This window comes from Otolemur garnettii, unplaced genomic scaffold, assembly GCF_000181295.1.
Source record: "Otolemur garnettii isolate 467f Iridium unplaced genomic scaffold, OtoGar3 scaffold00011, whole genome shotgun sequence".
NCBI classification, from domain to species: Eukaryota; Metazoa; Chordata; class Mammalia; order Primates; family Galagidae; genus Otolemur; species Otolemur garnettii.
In genome coordinates, this window is record NW_003852406.1 from 14,350,158 (window position 1) to 14,362,599 (window position 12,442).

Here is a 12,442-nt window from a genome sequence, read left to right on the forward strand (position 1 = left end):
GCCCACCACAGCGTCCAGCTATTTTTTGGTTGCAGCAGTCATTGTTGTTTGGTGGGTCTGGGCTGGATTCAAACCCGCCGCCTTAGATGTACGTGGCTGGCGCCTTAGCCGGCTGAGCTACAGGCGCCGAGCCTAAGTATTATTTTTAAATGTACTTCTTTAGTAAAAAGATGCAGAAGCAGATCTTTTTTAATATTCCAAATATCTGGAAAAAATACTGTAATATCATGTTTCCCACTGAGAAAAAATATGCATATCCATTAATTGGGCTCCCAAACACATTCTAGTCAAAGGCAAATTATTGGTCTAAGTTATCTTTCTGAGAAATAAAGAGGTAGAATCTTGAACTTAACCCCCTTCAGAAAATTCAACTGTTTTTTCTTTCTCTCCTAAATAAACTACATGACTTAGTTTAGCATACAGAAGTTCTGAATTAATCCACCACTCAAGAAATCATCACCACAATACCTAAAACATTTGCCAAAAATATATACTTAATATTTGAAAGTTACCATCTTTCTTGTAACACTCTTAATCATTTTCATATGAAACACCACAATATGAGAAAAATGCCACCAAAATGAGAGTGTAAAAAACCATAAATGTTCTTTTAATTTACTCGTATAGGTTTTAATGTCACTATCTAGTGAATGACTGCACAAAGATATTCAAAAACAAACATGCTTTTTTGAAAATTAGTGGATTTCAAAAACTGTTCTTTGCATTTCTGATTGAGTGACATAGAAGATAAACAAATGACTGATAATCTGTCTTTATTAAGGATCTCTTGTATTAAACAAATTTAGGAAGTGTAGTTAGTTCTTCCAGGTATAAATTGAAATTACCAAAATTTGTTCCCTTGATCCCTGGTAAGACATTCTGCAGTTCACATTCCAGTAGGCACTGAGACTATCAAGTCGTATAATCTGTAAAAGAAAAATAAAAAGGTCAAGCAACTAACACAATGAAGTTATGAATCAATATTAAAGTATTATTCTCACGTTTATTACTCTAAAATTACCTATCAACAATTCCGAAATTCTAAAAGAAGTAATGCAAAAATGGGGAGAGACACTGATCCCTCCAGCAGATATGAAAGACTGTTTCCAGAAGGGAAGTGGTAGGAGGAGTGTCAACAACAAGGTGATCAACAAGGTGAGGGAAGCCACACGCTAAACATCCCGCTTAGAGATGTGCAATGTTTATTAGCATATTTAAAGTACTGTGCAGTCCTGTAGTCCAAAAGAAAATGAAACATACCTGTGTAATTATGTGTAGCTTAGTATTTTTATCAGTCATCTTACTTGACCAGAAAATACATGGTGGACATAAAGTTCATGTGCAATTTAAAATAGTTCACTATTTACAAGGTCCCATAAAAAAGGAAAGCCAAAACCAGACACTTTCGATTCACATTCCAGTGGCACTTCCGGCTTCATCAAGGTGTCTCCAAGAACATACATGAAGTGTTTACACCTAGGAAACTAATTTTAAAAATTTTGTTCTAATAATACCTTGTATATAATTTTTTCTGCTTCATTTAATATGCATGGAGTCCAATGTTCGTTTGCAGTCTAAAAGAAGAAAAAGAAAACAACTGAAATGTGCTACAGATGTCATGCAATGGTGCTCTGAAGCTTCTAAACTCTAACAAAATAACTGAGGAAGAAAATCGTGGCTCTCAACCTTCCTAATGCCGGGATGTATTTTCACTGTTACAAAGGGTCCCAACCCACTGGCTGAGAACCCCTGAAAGCTGATGTTAGCTAATGTCAGCTGTTTCTCCACATATGAAACGGTAAAATCCAAAAAACAATGAAAACAGAATTGAGGAGGTTACAGTTTAACTGACTACATTTGTTCAGAAAATAATTATTGGGTTACTATGTGAGTGAACTGTGGAAAGAAGTGGGTATGAATGAAAATAAGTAGCCAGCCTACACACTACTGAAGAGTATACATTCTTTAAAAAAAAAAAAAATCAAACGAATAAAATAATTACGATAAAACAGGAAGGCAACCAGGAGAGCATGGAAATCACTGCACAGACCATGTTTCCAAAAGGACACCATGGTCAGCAAAGCCATGTATCAAACTTACTTAGCAGTGAGGGCATTACTCATCAACTGGTTAAGAACAGTGCTAGTGCAGTGAGTAGAATCACGACACAACAGGTAAGGAGTCAGTAAGATGAGATCCACATCAGAGGTGGGAAAGTAAGATTTAAAAGGGAGATAGTAATTGGAAAAATAGAAGAAAGGAATTGTATGGAAATAAAAGCAACAGATTTACTGTTCCTGTCACTGTAATAGCCACAGAAGTAACTGAATCAGGAAATAATTGAGCCAATGTGTCAACTGTTTTATACAAAGTATTGTATCTCACTTAATCATTACAAAACCACTAAAAGATAAGTACTGTTACATCAGTAAATGAACATAATTTAGATAGGAGATCAGCATGGTTTAAGAAGTACAATAATACATTGCAGGTCTGATATTCTAAGAGAATGAGAAAGACAAGGTAATGTATCACATAAGTATTAAAACCTCAGCAGAATCACAGGCAGACAAAGGGAAGAGAGTAACACAAGCAAATAATTAAGTATAAAGAGTCTGAGCAAAGGCTCAAACAACAGCAGACACCAAAAAAACTATATAGTTTTACACACTAGTACGCCTATTATCAGACAAAGGGAAGTACAAGACTATTCTCTATTTTCTGTTTTGTCTTCTAGAAGCTCAAAGTTATATAAACTGTGTTCCCTTATGATAACTATTGTCAGTCCAAGTTTTCAGGAAGAATTCTCTCTATCCTTCAGAACAGATTCTGGTAGCTTTAAAGGTGTCAGTGTACTCTTCTTTTTTACTGAGAGCTACTTCCAATTCATTTGGGAAATAAGTAAAGATTAACACTGGCTTCCTTGACTGCCTTTGTTTCTGCAGGTCTCTCGTTATTGTTTCTGCTCTGTTCTTCACCTTGATGCCCCTCTATACTTCTCTATGAGCACAGATCATTCTTAAGTCTTCACACAACCGCTTTCTTGCTGTTCTCTACCAGTCCACCTCCCTTCCATTTTTCTTCCTCTTCTCTCCTGAGGCCTTCTCTGTATAACTAATCATAAGGAAGCCTCCACCTCAGTGGTTCTCAACCTTCCTAATGCTGCAACCCTTAGTACAGTTCCTGTGGGTTGTGACCCACAGGTTAAGAACCGCTGCTCTACCTGGTATGATTTATGGTTCGCTGCCCTTAACTTTCAAAGTATATGTGTGAGCCACATCTTTTTCTAAGAAAAACCTAATTTAGCTATTTTTCTTCACTGAAATGCCCCCAAATATTTCCTACTACTGCATTATCCATAACAGAAAAAAAAATGTCCAGCCTATATATACACAACTTTCTACCCTTAAAGATCTTTAAGAGAAAAACTGTATTACAAAATACTTAATCAAAGTGAATTATCTTATATACCTCCCAATTTAACACACATACAAGTATAAGCTATTTAGAAGTTCCATTACCTGTATCAAAGGGTGATTACATTATGCTACAGTAATTTATCTTCTTCTTTCCCTACATGTTTAAAATGTAGTTTTTATTTCTTTCAATTTTTTTGATAATGTTTAAATAATTGTCACTTAGAAAGACAAATCAAAATAATCAGAAAATGTAATATTAATCATAGCATCATTAAAAACATTAAACTTCTAGAAAAGCTAGCAGGGTAATACATTCAAAATATAATAGCTCTTTGTAGCAATTCTTGATTAGCTGATTTTAGGCAATTCACCCTGTAACTTTAGAATACCCAGTTCCACAGAAATTATAAATTAAGCCAACATTACCAATAGACTAAGTTCTCCCAGTGTGACACCAAATGAAAGAGGCCGCTTTGGATCAGTGATCTACGAAACAAGAACAGTGACATTAAAATATACGAATGGTGAGGGTGGATCCGTGCCCTGCCCTTTACAATAGGCAGCAGATAGAAATGTACTTATATGTAAGTCACACAATCTAGCTGTATTTTTGGAAAAGAAAGGGGAGGAAGGCTGGGATTATCCATTTTTATAGGCATGATACTTCTACGACACTTATATGATACTTTCTCCATGGAATCCTTTCCTTACTAGAAGATAACACACGTCCTCAAACTACAGCCTGCGGGGCACATGCAGCCCGCCAAGGACATTTATCTGGCCCGTTGGGTGTTTTTGCCGCTGCTGCCTGTCCTGCTTAGCAATCGACTCATCCCGGGGCCCGCAGTCCGGCCCTCCAATGGGCTGAGGGACAGTGAACTGGCCCCCTGTTTAAAAAGTTCGAGGACCCCTGGAAAAGGGACGGTCTTTTTATGTGTATCGTTAAAGATGCTCTTCATAGATCAACTTAAAAAAGTGTCACAGATAATATACCCCTAAATCATTTTTAAAACATTTAAGGTTTTCACACTTAGGAATGTGAACTGTGTCCTTATGACTTTAATATTCTTGATATCTAAAAAATCTTTTGTTCAGAAAAACTAAATTTCCTGTTTCTCTATCCAAAATCTGCCTATGTTAAATTATTGTTCTATTTCTGCTTTTTTATACAGTGCTTAAACAAGGTGTACAGTGCCAGTTTCAGACATCTTAAAGATGTTCAGATGTCATAGAAAATTTTTAGTCATGACAGAAACTAGGGAACCTAGGGAGATGGGATAAGTACAGCCTTCTAAACCCTCTAACTAAGACAGTGTAGTTACATGGAACCTTCTCAAATAAAAAAAAAAAAATGCAGGCTCTGGTATGGGTAAAAAACACAACTAGCTTTGTGAGCCTTATTTTTAATTAGTATAAGATATACAATAAGTTGTGGCCAAACATTTTACTTTATTTCCACAATTATCTTTTTATACCTATAGACAACTAGCTCAAAATAACTTGTAGTTAATTCAGAAGAAATAAATTTTCACTAGTTTAAACACAACTTGGTTTAGTTAATGCACTTCCTACAAATGACTGCTATTAATCAATAATAAATTATTGTTATGTTCTCACACTCATTTCTAACACTGTATTTCTCATTATTTTTCTATATACAATAAACACAATAAATGTCACGTGAGTTGTATTTAACTCACACTAGTTTTGAACCTGGGGCCCCATGAAGCATACAGTTACGGATAGGCAAGAAGGTCCATGGCACACCTGCACCCTATGAAACCTCTGCTCATTGTTTTCACGGTCAATCCACACGTCTCCCGCCATATCATGTGGCCTTGCTTCAGCTGCCCACCCAAGCGCACCACACATCCTAGACCATGTTCTCCAATTACTATAACTTCTGACTACGCACTTTCCCCTGAATTTTTGGCCTGGCAGCTCTTAGAACAAAATCGATATGATGTATGCAGCAACGTAACATTATTGCACTAACTTAGAAGGTATGATTTAGAGGTCATTTGGGACCCCCCAAGGTCCACTCCAGACACAAGTAAATACTTGTGGGATGACAAAAGACTCAATTCTCAGAAACAAATTTAGTATGTCACGAGTCACATACAACTCACACCATGTACAATGTAAAAATTAATTCTAGCGCTGAGTGACCTGCATATAACTCATGCCCAGAAAACGATAAAAAATTACAAATTGTTCATTAAATGAGAAACGATAGTTTTGTTTTCAAAGTTTCTATGCAGTTTTCGTAATGGTCAAGCGACAGGGTTTTAGTCCTCTTCTGGCTAACTACTATCAGCATTAGTTCTCTCATCACCTTTTGGAACTAATTCTTTCCTCAATAAAAAGCAAAAATTAGTCCCCATGAGTATTAACATATAAAACAAAATTCAAAAAAATAAAAGGACAATCCAAAAATCTCTTAAATCAGCTTCAGAAAGGAGATGGTAATTTAATGATATTTACATATTTAAATGCCCAATAAAAGTAGCCTAACACAGGAAAGAAAATATGGTAGTGTACTCATCAGGAAAAGAAAATCTTGAATTTGAAAATGGACACACTATATATATTATATATAATCCATATATAGTTAATTCAAGAGTATCAGAAAATACACATTTAATTACTAACTTAAACCAAGTAAACAAAAGTTACTTACATCATCTTCATATTTAATGTGAATATCTGTGATTTTTACTTGTACATTTTTTATTACTTGGGTTGCCAACTTTTCCAAAAATGTATCCTTTTTGGCTTCTTTTGGCTTATCTATAAAAAATTGAAAGATACAAGCTCAAGAGTTGAAAATTCTCACATATCTCATAATTAATGACCAAAATATAAGTAAAGCACTACTCAATGGAAATTACAGTCTATCCTAACGTCTTTATTTCAGATCGAGTTTGGATTTAATATGCATATTCAACTTTAAACTTATTCATGAAGTTAACGGGTACTCCAACATTCATTTTACCTTCTGAGACAGAAATCAAGCGGCAATGTGTATAAACAACACTGGCATAAAAACTACTTTACCTACCTTTTGAGCGATCAAGACCTTTAAAAGGTTTCTTAAAATGTTTTTTGTGCTTTTTACGTTTACGTCCTTCTCAGTGCAAGCATTTTAGTGAGAAAAGGATAAAATTCAAGTTAGCAGATAAGAGGACAGAAGAGAAAATAAGAGAATTCTTCCTGACAGCAAATTTTGGTACAACTCCCTCACCTTATTCTAAACTGACCTACTATTTCAACACAAACATAAAATCACAAACCTTCTTTAATCTAGAAAGTAACTTGGTAGGGACAATTATACTAAAACTGGAAAACTACCCATTTCTCAATGCCCTTTATAATACTGACTTTACAATAAAAAGTTTCACTTTAATTTCAGTGTTATTAATGCCAAAATATTGGAAATGTAACAATGACAAATTATAAAACCTTCAGAGAATGGTTTTGACAAATATATGGTAGGAACATAGGAACACAAATGAAATGAAAGGGTAAGGTGTAGACAGATGACTTCCTCTGGATGAAACACCTCATAAGCAAATTATTTAGTAACTTAAGGATATAAAAAAATGTAAAGAAGGCATAACATGTACATTGAACTATACATGGGGTTGGCTCAGTAATTCCTTTAAAACCTCATCTTATTTGACACCACCTTACTGCATACTGGCATTAACTAACACCTGTCCCACACAACTTACAATCAACTGCCAGGCATCACCTAGTCTGAATTCCTGAGGCAGTCTACCAGCTTCTTGTCTCCATCCTCACCTCCTACTACAGGTCCTTCTATACTGCTACCACGGAGATACCTTCTAAAATTCTAATCACAGCCTGTTAATCTGCTGCTCAAAATTAAAGAGTTTCTGCCGCCTGCCAGATAAAATCAAAATGAATTTGCATGACACAGAGGTCTTCTATAATGTGACCCCTATCTCCTATCCTGTTCTAACTCCTGCCACTCATCCTTGCCCTGGACACTACAGAAATACTATTATACATTCCAAAACAAACCATACTTCCTAATGCCTACTGCCTTTAACACATGTTATTTCCTGAACTTGGGTTGCTCTCCTTGAAATTCTTCATCAGGCAAACTTCTATGAGGTTTCTAACTCTCAGGTCCAGCACTAATTCTGGTGTGAAGGCTTCTTTAATTCCTTTAACCAGCTCCAGGGAATTAGCAGGGAATCCAGCTCCACCTTACATAGAATTCTATTAAACAGTGACTGTATTATATTTGAAGTAGTTTCATAATTATCTTGCCATCAGGCAGGTTTCATTAGGACAGGGAATATCCTCATATCTGGGTGCAAAGCACACAGTACTTATCTGTTCAAACGATTTTAAGAAATCCACATTTGAATATATTACAAAATATATACTCAATATTATATAGGAAAGAATATATATGAAATTTAGCTTGAAATTTTTAATTTGTTCTTCTTTGATATTTTAAAGTGACCTGTCCTGACACTATAAAAATTAAGAACTAAATCCTAGATTACAAGAAAATCCTGAGTTCCAAGATAAAAATATTTAATAAACGTATAGCAGATGTAAATAGTGCTACATATTAGCAGTATTTTTGCCATGATGATGGGCCCTTGTAATTCATAAATTAAACAAACAGAAAAAGACTGAATTCTCAAAGAAATACCATTTGAAAAGAAATAAGAAAGAAATCCAGACTAAGCCTGAAAACCACTGCACTTGGATAAAACAGCTTTCAGGACGGAGGTTCAGCGGTCTGGGTTTGGATTCTCTTCTTACCTAACCAATTACCTTTCTGGTTTCACATTGGTTCTAGCCCCATGTTCTGTCTTTAATCACTGTGTTAGATGAACCATGTTTAAACCTCTCCAAACAGATTCAAATCTAATCTGAATGCTTCATAGTTCTTTAGAAAAAGATTATAATTAATCCAGTATTAACAAAGTCATGTTTCTCAATTGCACTTCTAAAGCTATTCTCAAACATTCTGGACTCGGGACCCCTTTAACATAAAGCTTGAAGATTCTAAAGAGCTTTGTATTTACATAGATTACAAATATTTAATATTTACCACACTGAAAATCAAAATTGAAAAAATTTTAAAACATTTATTCATTTAAAAATTATAAACAATTACATGATAACATATATAACACATAATTATGAAAAATTTTTCTTTGGAAAATATTTTCCAAACATAATCTTATAGCGAGAAGAGTGGCATGTTTTACATAATTACAAATCTCTTTAACATCTGACTTAGTAAAAAATAGTTAGATTAGTGTAGCATCAGCTTCTGCCTTCAACCTGTTCAGATACTATTTTGATTGGAGTAGATGATGAAAATATGATCTCACTACAGATACATCATCAGTAAAAGGAGATACATTTTCACAGCCTTTTCATGTAATGATGGATACCACACCCAAACTCAGCAAGGGGAAGTTTCTTAAAGATAACCACATCATGGAATCTGAAAATCTATGACTAAATTTTTCATCCAAATTAAAATCAACTAGTCCATCCTGTACATTAAAAGGACCTTTAACATACGCATGATTTCTTATCATGCATTGATAATATGGAAATATTACTTTATTAGATTACAAAAATCTTCCAAACATTGAGTCATTTCATTATTTAATACCAAGAGTCACATTTATTAATAGCACCACCAATTTCAATGGAAAAGTATTATTAAAGTACTACTGGGAAGCTGTCAAGCTCAAGGTGGCAAATACAAGTTCTCTAAAATTTTAATTTTAGTTCAGAAGATCAATTACTAGCAACAAATACTACATGGTTGAAGTAAATTGCTATGTTCTTGTTGTTATTGTTGAAGTATCTACCAAACACTCAAATTTGAGTAACATCAGTCTATCATTTTTCGAGTAAAAACGGTATTCTATAAGAAAAAAAAAAAGCAACTACTTCAGCTCACCACTCCAACAACTGAGCAAGTCATTTTCCTTGAGCTAATCATCCTACCTCAGTATGCACAAATGCTTTAAGTATACTTCCTTTTTTTTTTTTTTTTTAAGAAACAGAGTCTTACTTTGTCACCCTCAGTAGGGTGCCATGGCACCTCACCTCACAGCAACCTCCAACTCCTAGGCTTAGGCGATTCTCTTGCCTCGGCCTCCCAAGAAGTAGGACTACAGGCACTGGCCACAATGCCCAGCTATTTTTTTGATGCAGTTTGGCCGGGGCCGGGTTCAAACCCACCACCCTTGGTATATGGGGCCAGCGCCCTACTCACTGAGCCACAGGCAGTGCTCACATACTTCCTCTTTTATTGCACAACATATTAAAGAGATACGTGCTCAAACACTGAAGTTTATTAAAATTAAGAATATCCTACTTCATCAACAAAATTCGTACGTAATACTAGCAACTTCTTTGTTTTGCTTTTTACGGTGAACGCATGGTAGTGAAGAGTATGATGACTTCTAGCACGGTTTGGTACTACTGGCTGGGATCGTGCTAAGGAAGCCAAGCAAAGCAATTTTACACACCAGTGCTTTTACACCAGCAATGCAAACGTCAACATAGTGAAAAATCGATAATGCCTTAGTATGATTATGAAAATACAATAGTTCTGCCTTTTTGAGAACCACTGCAGTAGAATAGGAAGAAAATTCAAATGAGCAAAGAATATACACGCAAAAGCTGAAAAGAGGAAAATAATCACGAAGCACACATTAAGTCCAAGCCAGACCGACCAACATCAACAAAACTGTCCTCACTTCAGAAGCACCAACATTTTACACCTAATTTTTTAACATGGCTAATGCACTTAAAATAAACAAATAAATAAATAACCTCAATTACCTAGGATTTCCCTTTATCACAGCTGTTACAGTTTGGTATTTTTTAACAATGTTGTCCAGACTACAGAAAGCTGGTTCAATTATAACCTAGAAAACTGGACAGTGAAACAGAAATAGCTTCATACTATCTTTTACAAAGTAAGAAAAATGAATATAGTCAGTCAGCCACACTTACTAAAGGAGAAGATTTGATTGAAGGGAAACTGCTTTCAGGGTAATTTCACTTAATGCTGTGAAAGCTGTCATACAAATTCTTCTATTTGTCATACTGAACTAACATATTAAAGAAGTTTCTAGCTGCCGAAGAAAGTCTTCCATAAGACTTACTGTTTATATTTCAAGGTACAAACCTCCATTAGTAATTTGATCAAAATAAATTGTGGTAACTGCGACTGACTTTATATAGTAAGTTCCTGAAGTGTTACACAAAGTATAAACTTTAATAAATCAAATTGCTTAAAATATTAAAATTATTTTAATGTGCTTTGTAGATTTCCTAATATATAAACAGATCCTATTATAAATCCTATAGTCAACAGCCTTCAATGTGCCTTTTATGAAGCTTCAAATTCCCATACTCTGTTAAGGACAGTCTCTAGAGGTGCTTCCAGAACTACCATGAGAGTGAAATAAATAAGGAGGATGTAAGAAGCAGCTTAGGGGAGCACCTCCCCCCAAGGTTCTGAATAAAGTCTCTCTCAGAAAAAAAAAAGGTCCATTCTATTGCTTTTACAAGTTTGAAAACATGACTATAAGAGAGATTGCTTAGCTGAAAACCTACTGTGCTATATAATTCAAGTCCAAAAGGTTGTCTAAATTTGAAAATTATCAAGTAGACCAAATTCTAAGCTTTATGAGGTGGAGTGAATTATCACAAGACACTCAAGTATTTAGTGAATGAATAAATGAGTACAGAAAGAAGTATGGAAAAGAAAATGATGGTAACAGGGAAAAATAAAAATTACATTTCCATATTTTCTTAAAAGGATAGTACATCATCAAGTAAACTCTCCTAAAAGCACAAGCATGTGTAATAATATAATTTTATATAATTAACCATGCATACCCACCAGGCTTGATGTCCTTGTAAACAAAGTTTTCCAAGCCATATATGAACTCCCCTGAATGTGCGCCTGCATCCGCATGGCAGCAATAACCAAAATGCAAAGCATTTAAAAGACACCTTTAATTTCACGTGTGAAATATGCCTAGGCTTAATTTCAAAGAACTAAAAATCAAGTAACAGGAAAATAGGCATTTGATGACACCAAACCATTTAATTTTAAGGACATAGTCACAGACATGCCATTTTCATCCTTTCAACATTATGTACTTAATATTTTTAATATTAAAACAAAAGTTCTAAATTAAAATTATAAGAATCACTTTAAATTAAATGAGGCCAGCAACTATTAATTATGGCTACTATCTCACTGAAATATTTGATAAATTTTCAAACAGAGCAAAACCCTGCTATTTTGGTGCTTTTTACCTACTGCTTTGCCCATTTTTAGAATGAAATATTTTGTGATATTCAACACCAATTTTATTTATTTATTTATTCATTCATTCATTTTTGAGGCAAGGCCTCACTCTGTTGCCCAGGCTAGAATACAGTGGGGTCATCATAGCCGACTACAACCTCAAACTCCTAGCTCAACTGTTCCTCCTGCCTCAGTCTCCATATTAGCTAGGACTACAAGCACGAGTCACTCTGCCTGGATAATTTTTTTTTTTTTTTGGAGAGACAGTAACTTACTATGTTGCTCAGGCTCATCTCAAACTCTTGGCTTAAAATGATCCTCCCACCTTGGCCTCCCAAAGTATTATGATTACAGGCATTAGCCACCATGCCCAGCTAGACACTAACTTTAGAGTCAGATGAAATGACGTCATCTTACTTAAGTATAATCTGTTCCCATTAGATATACTGTCCAAATCCTTTATATCCACTCTCGTTAACAAAGGCTACATAGCACCAACTTCCATTTACCTTCCCAAATCCAGCACATCCTAGGCAACACTGCAAGTTTAATCTCCCTAAACCACAGCTCTCATCATGTCATTCCTTAGGTTTTTTTTTTGTTTTTTTTTTTGAGACAGAGCCTCAAGCTATGCCCCTGGGTAGAGTGCCGTGGCATTACAGCTCACAGCAACCTCCAACTC

The 12,442-nt window shown here is 35.0% G+C and overlaps 1 protein-coding gene across 1 annotated transcript in view; it reads right to left on the reverse strand.

Moving 5' to 3' along the window:
• VPS13C (vacuolar protein sorting 13 homolog C) overlaps positions 1-12,442 on the reverse strand; it is a 190,569-nt gene that overhangs the window by 149,840 nt on the left and 28,287 nt on the right. Inside the window, exons 6-9 of the mRNA XM_023510002.1 lie at positions 6,100-6,209; positions 3,846-3,905; positions 1,515-1,574; positions 846-926 (exon numbers count right to left, since the gene is read on the reverse strand). Of these exons, the coding sequence (XP_023365770.1) occupies positions 846-926; positions 1,515-1,574; positions 3,846-3,905; positions 6,100-6,209 (311 nt within the window). The remainder of the gene's footprint in view (positions 1-845; positions 927-1,514; positions 1,575-3,845; positions 3,906-6,099; positions 6,210-12,442) is intronic.